Below are 13,643 nucleotides of genomic sequence, written 5' to 3' on the forward strand. Positions count from 1 at the left end.
GAAGGAGTCGTGAGACTGTTGTGGGGAGAGACCAAAAGTTCGTGCATCATTCGGCTAAATTAAACGGCAAATAAGTCCGCTCTATCCTCAATGCGATCTTTTTAGGGCCAGAACCTATGACCTTTTCCTCCTTTGCTTTACCAGCAGGCATGCGACGAGAACACGTTATGGGAAGATAAACCTATTCCGAGACTTTCGTCAAGATGCTCTAAACTCCGAGCCATTCGAGATGAAAGAATAAGCACCACAGATTACGAAGTTGAGCTCATGAACTCTTGCAATCCTGCATTAGACAGCAGGATTTGTAGCCAGAGCTCGACATTATGTAGGTCGAGTATAGTCACTTTTACGCCCTTGCTGAGTATGCACAGGGTCGTCTACTCCCTTATAATCATTAATAAGGCCGGAGGTCTAGTCTACAACCGCGACTTCAACAACGCTCTTAATAAGGTCTCCGTTAACGACCTACTAGTTCTTGCAGGCACCTTTCACGGGTTTGGTCAATCCCAAGCAGTACTGCAACGTCACAGCTCGATCAAGACTGACTGCCCCCAGCGTCCACGCAATTACTAAATCTCTCACGCCTTCCTCCCTCGGCATTCCATCCAGCCAGCGAACAGGCATTGAAGTCCTCGAATCCTCTCACTTCCGCCTGACTTCCTTCCAGACATTTACGGGCACGAAGTTTCTCTTGTTCACAGAACCACACCAGCCAAACGTTGATGTCATCATAAGGAAGGTGTACGAATTGTATGCGGATTATGTGACGAAGAATCCTTTCTATCAATTGGAGATGCCGATCAGGTGTGAGGCGTTTGATCGGCATTTGTTGACATACATGAGAGCGAGATGATCTTGCCGAAGGTGGAGAAAGCTGTCAAGGACAAAGACGGGATGCAACAAGAGTTTGAATGTCCAGGATTGACTGGGAAATACAGTCGGCTCCAGGAGAGCCATCGGGCTCGGGGACCGCGTTGCGAAAATCAGAAGCGCACATGAGCAAAGGCGTTTCCTTTCAAGCAATCCTTGTGCACATACCTGGTGAAAGCTTTGTCCATGTGACCCTGGATGGTTTTGTAGCGTGTAGACTGTACTTAAAGCCAGACGATGCATTGGGGCTCCAGTCCTTCCGTCTGCTTCTTGAGGGCAATTATATTAGCCGGCAGACGATCATGATGTTATAGTCTGCCATTTGATATAAATTTTATAGAGAGCTCTATTCCCAAAAGACCTCAAAGCTTTTTTGAACAATTCGACATTTGTTAGGTAGCGATCTTGCAACCTTGCAACCTCGCAGTCTAGCATTTTGTTACTGTGGCAGTAGCAGCCAAGCGGTAGAAATAGCGTTGTCGAAATAACAGCTTGAGATGGCTTACCACCACCACTCCTACACCACTGCTTTAATAATAGAAAGTCTTTACAACTCCCGTGGTCGTCTTAGGCATATTCGACAAGTCAGTGCAACACCACATACGCCGGCTTCTACCGGCTTTCATTCATTTCCTCTCTTCACAGACTACATCACCACCCTAACCGTCTCCCCCGGGTCCCCATATCACCTGCACCCTCACAATGGCGCAGACAAATGCCCCGGCGCCCACCTCGAGAGCTCGTGAACAAGTCGGCGGTGACGAAGAAGCCACCTCGGACCTCAAACTCGGCGAATTCCAGAACGTCCACTCAATGAGCCTTTCAGAAGCACGGGCCCTCATAATTGCGATTTTAGCACATCGGGCGACAACGAAGAAGGTCGAAGAGACTGAGTAAGTCTGCTTGACCCGTCGCCAGGGTGAGAGGAGTGGGGAGAAGAGAAGACCGAGGGAAAGGAAGCATAGAGGCTGATTAGTTGCGTACAGGACGTTGATCAAGACGCAGGACTACCTGGACGTTTTCGCGCGGTTCAAGAACACCGAAAATATTACGGCCGTGGAACGTGTGCTTGGTGCGCATCCGCAATTGGAGCCTTTTGAGAAGTCACAGCTAGGTATGACTTCTCTCAGACATCTCTACAGGGTTTCTAAAACGAGGAGGGGCTGACGACTCCCGGGGCGCAGCGAGTTTATGTTGCGAGACTGCTGAAGAGGCGAAGACGTTGATACCTAGTCTGACGAATAAGATTACCGATGTGGATCTGCAGGAAATACTGGATGATATCACCAAGTTGAGGACCTTCGGGGACTGAGAGGTGGAGGGGAAAGAGGGCCAACTTGGACGAACGAGATCACGAATATGGGATGAAAGTGAGCCACGCTCATGGCATGATATTGGGGCCATCGAGCTGGGTGGGCAGAAGGCTTGCGTCAAACACGCATGGGATGCTTCATGGCCCACCTTTCGAAGTCTACAGAGAGCTAGCATTGTGAGCGATTGTTTTTTCTTTGACGCTGCGAGACGAAGAATGAGCGTGGTGTTCGGCGTCTGGTTCGGGGAAAAGGCCGAAAATGGTATGCATGTCACTTTGGCGCAGGACGTAGAGTTCATGGAGAAATACCCTTCTTATGCTGCGAGCAAAACGCTATCTATGCTTGATATGCCCAAACGCCTCGCTGTGCATATGCAAGACTAATCTGTGTCCATGTTGTCCCTGTCTTTTGTGTCGTCCCTATCTGTCTCCATTTTGTCCATCCCTTGATGCTCCTTGTCTTTCTTTTCTCCCACTTCGGGCTTTGAAACGGGAGCGTCCGCAGTCCCACTGGCTTCTCCGTCTGCATTGAGTAATGGCTGGCTCTCCGAGCTTCCACCTTCCTCTGGTATGCCTTCTAGCGTTGGCTCCTTCGCGGCTTCTCCAGCCTTTCCCTCCTTTTCTTGTCGGGCCTTCTCTTCTTCCATACTCATTCTCAAAGCAAGCGCAAGCTCCGGATCTGCGCTTGGATCAACGCCGAAATCGAAACCACCTCCACCTGCATCTCCACCAGCGTCGCCGCCGTTCTCACCGCCACGAGGAGCAACACCCTCTCCAGCTAATATGGGCGTAGATATTATGTGATCACTCAGTAGACTCGGACCCGGTGGAATTACCTCCAGATGCGAGCCATCTCCGCCCTTGATGTTCTCGTTGAACGCTTCTAGCTTCTTCGTGTTCTCTGGGTCCAGGTCACCAAAGGCGATGAAGTCGATCGAGACATTATTCTTCTTCATCTTCCGAGCGAGCTTGACAAGATTCTTTTCATCTTCGTCAATGGGGGAGCAGGTGAAGACTATAATGCGTTGTCGTTGCGATTTATTTTGGCGGTGTTTGAGCGCGAGCTGTAAAATGCAATCAGCCTATAGGGCGAAACTTGAATTTCCGCGTAGACATACACCTGCTATTTGTATGGCTGTAGCCAGATGCGTGCTCCCTCTTATCTTCGTCCGGTGCATCCCATCAAGTAGCTTCCCAAAGTCCGTGGTCAGAGTAACCAACATCTCTGGCCCCTTACCGGCCATGTTCATCAGACCGACGGAGGATTCGGGATTCGCTTGGGTTTTGGCGGAAAAGATGAGGTTGACTGCGTCTGCTTGGGCTTCCCATCTCGATGGACTGATAAGGTCAGAAACCATTTACGGGTCAAAGAAATATCTACAGAGTGAATCTTACACATAATCGCCGTTTCTACTGCTCTCACTGTTGTCCAGCCTAGCAGTTCGTGTTAGCGGAGGCTTGAGCAACTGTAGTGACGAGCAGAGGCTTACACTATCATGGTCGCCTCAAGCACCATGTTGACGGTTGATATACGAAGATAGAATCGAAACCACTTTCCGTTTCCTGGCAGAAGAATAGATGAAGAGTCAAGACGTTGAATGAATATCTAAAAGTGAAGCTCGAATGAGGCGGACGATGGCGCCAAGACCGCGGCAAACCCGCTAGCTGATCCCTGCGCCAATCTTTGTTTACACAATTTCAAGCTTCGACTGCATTGTCTCCTTAATCACCAACTATCTTGCTGCGCTCTCGTTTCGAGTAGTCCTTGCCTCGATACAAGTCATGGCTCCTCCTCGCACGAAGAAAGTCCGGTCTTCGACCGATTCCAGCTCAACGGCGCGCCCGCAAACCGTTACCCTCCAATCGCCTGCGAGAACACCAGTGCAGAGTCCCCGAAAGAGGAGCATGACGATCACGGAAGGACAGAAGCAAGCGTTGATTGATAATCTACAACTAGAGAGTGAGCATTTCCGGAACCACAGCGTAGTTCAGGCATTGACCTCCTCCCAGTCACGGAACGCGCGCGAAAGCTTCGAGCTCAATACGCCCTCCAAGCTCAAAGTCTACGGACTCGAATTGAGTTACGGATAAATCGTATTCCGACTTCTCTCCGTAATGCGAACATGGGGGAGCTATTGGAGAAGTACAAAGAGATGTCGGATCCCAAACGACAGAGCGCGCCTCAAGAGGAGGAGGAGGCCGTAGAAATTGCTCATTCGAGCGAGTCCAGGCCCGTCTTGGTGTCAGAAGGTTCCAATTCAACAGATATGACCAAGTTCCGAGGCACAAAGAGAACCAGGCGAGTCCTTATGTGCGATCTAGCCGTGCCTCCGATTCTAACGAGCCGCAGCGACGCAATAAACTCCGCAGACAAGGAGAACAACGCCCAGTCCATGGAAGCGATACCCAATCCCAAGAAGCGAGCCAAAATGACAACTACTGCGAAATCGCGCCAAGCTACGAACCCGTCTACTGTACTTTCCCCCAAATCAGCTAACTCACGCACTCTTCCCCAATCGCCAGTCCACCCAGAGCTCAAGTCGCCGCAGAAGTTATACTTTGCACATCCAACGTCACCTCTGAAACCAATATCACCTATCAAATTGGCATCACCTGCCAAAGCTGCCGCAGCAGCAGCAACAGCAAACCTAGCCAGTATGGTGACTGAGAAAGTAAAACCCGGCCGTCCGAAAGCAGCAGCAGGTCGTAAAGCTAGCAATCCTACGACAACGAAACCAGCGGTCGGAAGGCCAAAGCGGGGTGCGGCTATAGCCAAAGAACCGGAGGATATGAGGAAAGTGAGCAATCAAAGTGATACATCAAGTATCTCTACGAGTACCACCATTGTGAAGAATGCGAAAAAGGCACCTGTAGCAGCTGCAAAGAACAACGAGGTTGGCGTGCGTGCCGTGGGGAAGAAGGTCGCTGCGGGCACGAGGATGCCACCGCCTGGAAGAAGGGTCTTGAGAAAGAGAGTATGAACAGAATACTTTTTAGTCAGTAGCCGCGTTGATAAGTCATGTAGTGTGATTTGCGTGCGAAGCATCGCAACCACGGGAAGTCTTCCATCTCACGGAATTGCCTCATAAACGTAAGACGCCTTCGGTGACCAGGGTACATCCGTCAGTTTGTACATAGATGCCACAGAGCAATAGCTAGCGGATAACATCTTTTTGACCTAAAATTCGGTTAATCAAGGATTTATGACTCTTCGAATAGTCTTTGTAACCTACACGAGTCACCGGAAATTTCCTACTGTTTGACAACATGATACGACCCTGTAGACTGTCCAAACTTATTGCAAAGCCATGAATGAATCCCCTGAATCTGCTATGTTTCGTCCGCCCATCAACCGTGCTATGCGAGCTCTTGATCGTTCTTTCTTCAAGAAAAGCGTTCCACTATCTGCAGCAAGAATACGTGATAATAAGCAAATTTCAAAGTACCGCATAGAACTGGGCCATGATCTGTTGAGGCTTGACCGTATGCCAGCGGTCAGGTCTGTAAGAGATTCTGATGGGCAGGAGGCTAAGGCGCTACTTTTGAGGCCTGAGGTCAAGCCAGATGGTAACATAGCGTCTTTGTGTTTCCAGAAAGATGACAGAGCAGGAGAAGAGCTAAGGTGCTGCCAGATGCCTCTACATGGAGTCCAAAGCTCTCCGACTTGGTCAAGGCTTCCCAAGTCAGCCTCTCACCATATAATCTTGAATTAGACTACGACTACTGGAACTACCGTATGTATGTGCAAGACACAAGTATCGTATCCAACATAATTGCTCATTACCACCAGATGACATAATGAGTGCCATACTCCCAGAAGCCGAGCAAGACGAATTCCCCACGGGATTCAGCATCGTTGGCCACGTTGGTGCGTCCGTGGCTCCATTACACAGAATCCAGAAGCGGCAGACTGACTGAGCATTATCTCAAGCCCACCTCAACCTCCGCGACCAGTATCTGCCTTATAAACACCTAATCGCCACCGTCCTTCTCGACAAAAACCCCACCATCCGCACCGTAATCAACAAAACGGACGAAGTCGGCGAACAAAACGAATACCGCACCTTCAGTTACGAGCTCCTCGCCGGCGACCCGGACATGAATGTCGAAATCCACGAGGAAAACTGCAGGTTCCGTTTCGACTACTCCAAGGTGTACTGGAACAGCCGTCTCAACACCGAGCACAGGCGCCTGGTCGAAAAGTTCCAGCCCGGCGAAGCCGTCTGCGATGTCATGGCCGGCGTTGGGCCGTTCGCTGTGCCGGCTGGGAAGAAGAATGTGTTTGTGTGGGCCAACGATCTGAATCCGGATAGCTTTGCGAGTTTGGACGATGCGGTACGAAGGAACAAGGTGCGTGTGGCCGCGATCAGCCTACATCCCGCCCTCAAACGCATCAGGTAATTTACAGAAACGTCAGGTCCACCGATTTGTCAAAGTCTTCAATGAAGACGGCCGAACCTTCATTCGCTCCTCGGCGGAGAGATTGCTGAAGACGGACACCCATGTTAAAGTATATAAAGGGGTATCCCGACTCAAGCAACCGGCCTCAACTGTCAAGCCAATAGCAACCCTGACTTCGCCGAAGACTTTCAACCACTACATCCTAAACCTTCCGGCAAGCGCTATCACATTTCTCCCTTCCTTTATCGGCCTGTACGTAGGCCGTGAGGAGTTTTTTACGCCAAATACAGATGCCAAATTGCCGTTCATACATGTACACTGCTTTAGTACAAAGAGCGACGACAACAAGGAAGAAGAGATGAAAATCTGCAAGGAGGTCAGTGAGCAGATAGGGTACGAGATGAAGCCAGGTAATATTGAAACTGAAGGAGAGGTGCAGGTTTGGGATGTCAGGGATGTAGCGCCCATGAAGAGGATGTTTTGTGCGAGTTTTAGGCTGCCGGGCGAGGTCGCTTTTAGGGTGGCAGAGAATGAGAGTGGGATTTAACTTTTTCCATCAAAAGAGCGTATTTAAATTGAAGGGGAATTCATAGGTTAAATATACTGAGATCCATATTTGCAGCTTTTAGCCCATCATAATACATCATTCAGCGTCAAGCAGTCCATCGTAAATAAGTTGACCAATCCAGCCGCCAGCCAACATTCGCCTCGTCCTCGCTCGAGGATCGACCGGAGAAAGATACAAGTCCACCAAGAACGCCTATCGCTCATGTCATATCAAGACATATCGTGAAAAAAACGCCTATGGGAAGAATTGTGGTATCGTGATATTGCAAGAGAAGGAAACGAGTTGGATCTAGTTTACATTTTAGAGTGGGAGAGACCCGTCCTGTGATCCGGGGCCTATTTAGTAGGCGAGAGCGAAGTTGCGGACAAGCTTGAGTTTTCAATGGCAGCTTCGGCTGCGGCAGTACTAGGCCTGGGGGTGGCATCCATATCCACAACCTTGACTGCATCTCCTCTCGCTTCTCTGGAGAAAATCTCCGGTGGTTCGATCGTGGCGTGATCGTGATATGGGACATGAGGCATATCGATATCAGGGTTTGATGTGATATTTGGCAGAGGAGTCGGCTCATCTGCACCACCAGAAGTGACACTCCCGCGACTGTTCGTCCTCATCATCTCAATGCCGAGCTTCGAGCCACGGGGTTTGCCCTGCGGGCTCCTCGCGCGCGAGGGAAGCCACAACTCTTCGTCTTCGTCGTCGCCAAATTCGGCGTTCTTCTCTAGCGTCTCGCGCTTTGCTTTGACAGCTTCGACGGAGTGTTGCTTCCGCGAAGTCCGTGGATCTAGAGAGGAAGGTGCGGAGTTTTGATGAATCAAATGTGGAAGACCAGGATGGATGAAGTCAATGTTAGGCGGCGAAAAATCTTCGGAGATTCCTAGACCAGTACTCGAAGGCCAGTCATCTGATGGTCGACCGACGATGACGGGTACGTCTTCGGTATTTATTGAGTCAGTATCACCGAAGAAGCTAGAACCGATCGAATGTTCACGGCTTGACCGCTTGTACAACCCATTGACCTGCGCAAAGGGGCCAGAAGACTGCGAGCTTGGACTGTCTTCTGCATGTCGAGACTCTTTACGAAGTCCAGAAGGGATAAGCTGTTGCTGCTGACTTTGCTGCTGCTGTGGATTGTAGCCTGGTGGTGGAGGCTTCCACGCACAAAGATTGCACAAAGCTTCAGTGAGCTTCTCCAAGGTCGGAGGCTTCTCCATTAGCGAGTCGAAGTGATGAGTTTGCGGTAGCTCTTTCAGATATCCAGTCACAGCAATGATTGGTGTCTGGGTATTGGCGCTCTTGGTGTCCCTAATCATACGGGCGACGTCCGCTCCATTGATTTGAGGAAGCTTGAATTCCATCATGATGATGTCGAACTGTACCTCGCTCATGGCATAACGTGCAGCTTCTGTACCATTACTGACAGTAATGGTACGACACCTGAGCTTCTCAAGCAACCTCTCCATGACCAATTTGGAGACGGGATGATCCTCGCAGATGAGAACATCCAGAGGACGGAAGGACGGACCATCCGCGAGCATGATTTGAGACATCCTCCTTGAGCTCTGCCTTCTTCGTTGAACGCGAAGAAGAGCTTTCGCACGAGGATCTTCATTGTCAGACGATGAGGGAGAAATGTCGAGCACTTGACTTTGGCGTTTGTGATGAGTGAAAGGCTTGTTGGGAAGAGGAAGGTCTGCCTCTTGAGACCCAACGGTTTGCGATCTAGCCCGCGATGGCATGTGCATGCTGTGTGGGCGAGGCGTTATAGTCGACCTTTCAGGTGAAGCTATTTGCATTCCCATGGAGTTGCGGTTCGGTTTAATAGGAGAGGAGGTGGCAGAGGCTGCAGAAGGAGCGGAGACTCCAGTGGGCAGTCTAGGAACGTCAAAGTATTGACCTGGTTGCAACGAATTATTGGACTGATGCGACAAGGTTGAAGAGGTGCTAGAGGTTTTCCTGCGCTCGTGGTTCTGACCAGTAGAGAATTGCACGAGTAGTGGGGAAGATGGTTGGGAGGCTCGATTGGGTGAAGCAGCAGACTGAGCGAGATTCGATGGTGAGGCGGGCCGGGTGCCTTTGTTCGCTGACCGTGCTCGTTTCAAAGGCATAGGTAGAAGCGGGCTACCCTCTAAAGAAGGCACTGCCGAGCTAGCACCTGGCGATTGGGTCGAAGCAGAGTTTCTGGGCTGTCTTTGCGTCGATTCTGCAAGTAGCTTTTGGAGCACATCTTGGTTGGCTTTTTCGAGGACAGGAAGATTCTTGAAAGCAAAGTTGCCGAAGTCATCCGTCGCCACGGGCTCGCTGAGTCTTCTGCTACGACCATCTCGAACGTGGGCAGGTATGTGAAGCGGCATCAAACCTCGCTTTAATGAATTGACTTGGTTCCTGACGCGTGAAAGGGCGTCGTGAGGCCTGTCTGGATAGTCTGCAGCCCCAGGAGTAACAACCGGCGATGTTCCTTGGGCTTCCATTTCTTCTGTAAATGTCTGTAGAGTAGCACCCCTGGCATCAAAGTATTCAGTATCCTCTGGATTCTCCGGGGCCGGAATGAATTGAGCCACATCTTCGAGCAATGTCTCCCATTTTGCTCCATTGAACCACGGATGCTGACGGATTTCTTCCCCACCTGACGAGTACTTCTCCGCCATATTCGCACCAAGACGATCTTTAGATTCGACGGTCATAAGTTTTATCATGAGATCTTTGGCGTCTTCCGAAACGGAAGAGTCTTCATCTTCAGGCCAATCGATCTTACGAGCGAGGATGTTTTCAAAGACTTTCTCGGGAGTGTCGCCATGGAACGGAGGGTAACCGTATATAAACTCGAACAGGATGCATCCCAAAGACCACCAATCACTCATTTCATCCTGGCCTAATCCGTTGATGGTCTCTGGCGCGAGATAATCAGGAGTCCCTACGAACCTTCGATTCTGGTCCTCCGGGTCGAACAAAGCCATTGGAGGAGGCAGCATGTTGTTCTGTGGTGGAGTTTCAGGTTGGCCAGCGCTGGCATTGCTAATGTTAGGCCGTAGTGCGTATAAATCTGGAGATCCTTCACCTTCGCTGTAGGTCTCCTCTTCGATTGGGGCGCCCCGCTGGGAGGTCTCATCGTTCAGAGAGAAGTTCCTAAAGAGTGCGTTGAAGGTGTCACTGTTGCCACTGTCACTTCGATACCCAGACTTTCTCCTCGAATGCTCTCTGCCAAGTACAGAATCGCGGTTCAGACTGAAGTAGGATGGCTGTCCAATGGACCCTGCTAGGTCTGGCGTCATTACTGGCGTTGACTGAGGCGAGTGGCCACCTTGCAGATCGAAAGACGCAGATCGAGAGGAAGTCATCGAAGTGGCGCGTGCAAATGGCCCATATTTGAGTAGATCTGGAGTAGACTGGTTTGGACTTTTGAGAGCTCGCTTCTGGCGACCTATAAGCCCCATCCGTGACAGACCAAAATCTGTAAGTTTGAGATGCCCTTTCTGATCAATAAGAAGGTTGTCTGGCTTCAGGTCACGATGAACAATGCCACGACTGTGCAGATGCTCGATCCCTAGCACCACCTCTGCCATGTACTTTTTAGCCCAATCTTCCGGCAAGCCTCCAAGCACTTTCACCAAAGCCGCACAATCACCACCGTTCAGATACTCCATCACAAGGAAGAGGTAGTCTTTGCTTGAGAAAGTCCAGTAAAGCTTGGCTACGAATTCGCTTTCGCCCTGCCACATCATTATGGCTCGTTCCGCCTTAACGTTCGTGACCTGATTCTTTGCAACCATGTCTGCCTTTCTCAGGACTTTGATTGCAAAGTAATCTCCTGTAGACTTCTTTTTTGAAAGGTACACGCTGCCAAAGGCACCTTTGCTGATTGGTTTAATAATTTCGAAATCTTTGATGGATGTTGGCACAGCTCGCGCTGGTGGCTGGCTAAGCCCTGCAAGCTTTGGAGAGACTGGAGGTCTTGTAAAATCAGCCGTTGATGACGCCGCCGAGGATTGACGGCGATGTCGGTGCGCAAGAACGACTGGCGATGACATCTCGGTGCTCGAGAGTGGGGGAGATGTTACAGGAGAAGGCAGAGAAGGCACTGAATCTTCGCCTAATGGAAGTCGAGGCTTCGGGATCCTCAATGGAGATGATGGCGGAGGCATGCGTCCTGGAGAAGGTTGCCGTTTTGGGGATGGCACAATAGGCAGCCTGAGACTTCTGCGCTTCCTTTCGCCTGAACTTGCTGATCTCCCCAAAGCAAGATCTGAGCTAGGTGATTGAGCTCGCCTGCTCCCGACAAGCATGGAATGGGACGTATTGCTATCGCTATCTCCAGCGTCACTCCCCAAATGCAACGAGATACGCTTGCTGACAGAGTCTGACCTGCCGAGGAACGAGATGCTGTTCTTGTGGGATCGAGGCGTTGGACATTCCATAGGACTGCTGGACCTGGACGACGCTGCTACAGATGAGGACGGTCTCCGTTCGAATTGCGATGCAATTGATGGGTCTGAGGCATTTCGTAGAGCGGAAGCCATGGACGAAGGCCCATCATATGCGCCCATAGGGAAAGAAGATTCGTGGGCAGCAGGCGTTTGCGCTTCTTCCTCATTCTCTTCCTCGGACGAATCACTCAGTTGACCTTCCTTGATTTTCTTTGCCTTCTGCATCGCAGCATCAATGCAGTCAAGGACAAGCGAGTTGAATTCCACGCGAATCCGCTCTGCATATTCAATGATCTCTCGATGGCGCAGGACAGCCTCCACTTTGGCACGGGCAAGGTTTTCCGTATCTGCAGTCAGAGCGGCGAGACCTTGCTCATGCTCTAAGGTATTGGCACTGGGACTTGACCATTGCAAGATCTGCGAGATAAGTGATTCTGAATGAGGGGACTGGGTCCTGATATCACCATCAACATCTGCTTGAGTTCTGTTCTCTTTGATTGCTGGCGTATTGATAGCCATGGCGGTGTCGCACAGATCAATGATCAGCTCCGCAACTCGGTACAATGGACGGCGAACAGTGAAAGACTTCACGCGGACATGGCCGTGGCCCAGACCAGAACTGGATGATTCGCGTGATCGTGAGGGCATAGCAGGAGACGCTCTGCCGGAGTCCGTCCCTGATGAACAAGGGGAAGGCCCGATAGGTAAGCCTTTGTATTCGGGCGGTGTAGCATGTGGGTTTGCTTCCCCAGGGACCGATCGGCTCTGACGTGTTTCAGGATCGAGTGCGTCCAAAATTTTGACAATGGCCGGCCGATGGGCTGCAAGAGCGTCTTGAGCGAGCGTGACGGCTTCTTCTGCGCGGTACTCCTGGGTACAACCTTCTGAGTGTTTCTCAAACCACCAAGGTGTTATCTGACGCTCACAGATGCGGCATAGAACAGGAAGAGGGGGTGGATGGTTTTCTGGATCGTTCGCTCCTGATTCTGCCAGGCTTGTGAGGTAATGGGCCAAGATCTCAGCTCCCAGACCGAGTGACTCGACAAGAAGTTCTGGGAGGTCGATCGTGATTTCTCTCGGTGGGTTGGAGGGCCGCAGCATCCACATTGTCTAGATTGAGATCAGCTTAGATTCAAAAGTCGAAGTCTATCATCGATCGACTTACATGACCTTCCCCATCGGATGATCTGTCGTAGACCATGATTCCCTGGCCCTCCAGATTCAACATTTGCTCCTCATCTTCTGCATCCTCTTCTACGTTGTCTCCATCCGGCATCTCTTCATCCTTCTCAATGCTTTGCTTTAGCACCGAGAAAGGCCCCTTCTGCACTTGGAAACGTATGACCCGACTCTTTGAATCATCCTCCTTCATTGACTGGACAGCATTGGCAAAGCCATCTCTGTTGGATAGCAGAATATCCACAATAGGCTTGTTCTTGACAGATTCGACAGGCGTGCCAACAACATCCTTCCAGGAAGGGCTAACCCAGCGTATCGCCCCATCCAGTCCAAGGTCGAGTATGACATTGAGAGATTGCTCTGCCGCTGCTTTGAGATCCTCACGCTCACTTCTCATGTCAATGCTGTGTGTCCGTTCCATGGGCATCCGCTCCTTCGTACCTTCCTCGCGTAGAGCTGCGAGGGCAGGTGGAGCGAGAGATGGCTGTCTGGTGCTCTCGTCTGCGGCCATCTTGTACGGTGCTGATGTCTTGAAAGGCCAACTGCCCAAAGAGCCCCGAAGGGCTTGTTTGATGATACTCCAGGGCTCGTCACATTAGCAGTGATATTCGTCGAGCATGTTGGCCGCAGAACTTGTAGGATTGGCTGGGAAGCTCAGAGTACCGGCGTTACTTTTATCGAAGGTGGGCTGTGAATTTTCTTTGAGGCACGGCTGGCATGAAAGAGGGCACGCTCTCCTCGGCGCCAATGGCTCAACGCAACTCTTTGTGCGTCATTGCTGAACACCTTGTTGAACAACAGGCGTACTCTTTACACGAAAGGATGCTGTAGAGGGAAGATGAGCGTTGGTAGTAAATTGTAATGCGTGTAAAAGTCAGCGTCGCTTGGGGAG

At 50.8% G+C, this 13,643-nt stretch overlaps 6 protein-coding genes across 6 annotated transcripts; 4 read left to right on the forward strand and 2 right to left on the reverse strand.

The window, feature by feature from the left end:
- Positions 1–116: 116 nt before the first annotated feature.
- Positions 117–853, forward strand: HO173_005388 (uncharacterized protein; the record flags this gene model as incomplete). Its single annotated transcript, XM_037307306.1, has 4 exons — positions 117–164; positions 309–325; positions 372–494; positions 556–853. The coding sequence occupies 4 exons, from the start codon at positions 117–119 to the stop codon at positions 851–853; spliced, it is 486 nt and encodes a 161-aa protein (XP_037165946.1).
- Positions 854–1,572: 719 nt separating this feature from the next.
- HO173_005389 (uncharacterized protein) lies at positions 1,573–2,182 on the forward strand (the record flags this gene model as incomplete). Its single annotated transcript, XM_037307307.1, has 3 exons — positions 1,573–1,763; positions 1,857–1,984; positions 2,055–2,182. 3 exons carry the CDS (start codon positions 1,573–1,575, stop codon positions 2,180–2,182), a joined length of 447 nt encoding a protein of 148 aa, XP_037165947.1.
- Positions 2,183–2,562: 380 nt separating this feature from the next.
- On the reverse strand, positions 2,563–3,698 carry HO173_005390 (uncharacterized protein; the record flags this gene model as incomplete). The annotated part of the gene is made up of 4 exons (XM_037307308.1): positions 2,563–3,246; positions 3,301–3,520; positions 3,578–3,616; positions 3,673–3,698. 4 exons carry the CDS (start codon positions 3,696–3,698, stop codon positions 2,563–2,565), a joined length of 969 nt encoding a protein of 322 aa, XP_037165948.1.
- Positions 3,699–3,964: 266 nt separating this feature from the next.
- On the forward strand, positions 3,965–5,163 carry HO173_005391 (uncharacterized protein; the record flags this gene model as incomplete). Its single annotated transcript, XM_037307309.1, has 2 exons — positions 3,965–4,142; positions 4,193–5,163. The coding sequence occupies 2 exons, from the start codon at positions 3,965–3,967 to the stop codon at positions 5,161–5,163; spliced, it is 1,149 nt and encodes a 382-aa protein (XP_037165949.1).
- A 327-nt stretch (positions 5,164–5,490) lies between these two features.
- HO173_005392 (uncharacterized protein) lies at positions 5,491–7,130 on the forward strand (the record flags this gene model as incomplete). Its single annotated transcript, XM_037307310.1, has 5 exons — positions 5,491–5,749; positions 5,815–5,916; positions 5,973–6,050; positions 6,114–6,532; positions 6,600–7,130. The coding sequence occupies 5 exons, from the start codon at positions 5,491–5,493 to the stop codon at positions 7,128–7,130; spliced, it is 1,389 nt and encodes a 462-aa protein (XP_037165950.1).
- Positions 7,131–7,486: 356 nt separating this feature from the next.
- Positions 7,487–13,262, reverse strand: HO173_005393 (uncharacterized protein; the record flags this gene model as incomplete). The annotated part of the gene is made up of 2 exons (XM_037307311.1): positions 7,487–12,682; positions 12,738–13,262. 2 exons carry the CDS (start codon positions 13,260–13,262, stop codon positions 7,487–7,489), a joined length of 5,721 nt encoding a protein of 1,906 aa, XP_037165951.1.
- Positions 13,263–13,643: the final 381 nt, after the last annotated feature.

Source organism: Letharia columbiana, assembly GCF_014066305.1.
Source record: "Letharia columbiana isolate WasteWater2 chromosome Unknown Sc0000014_s0, whole genome shotgun sequence".
NCBI classification, from domain to species: domain Eukaryota; kingdom Fungi; phylum Ascomycota; class Lecanoromycetes; order Lecanorales; family Parmeliaceae; genus Letharia; species Letharia columbiana.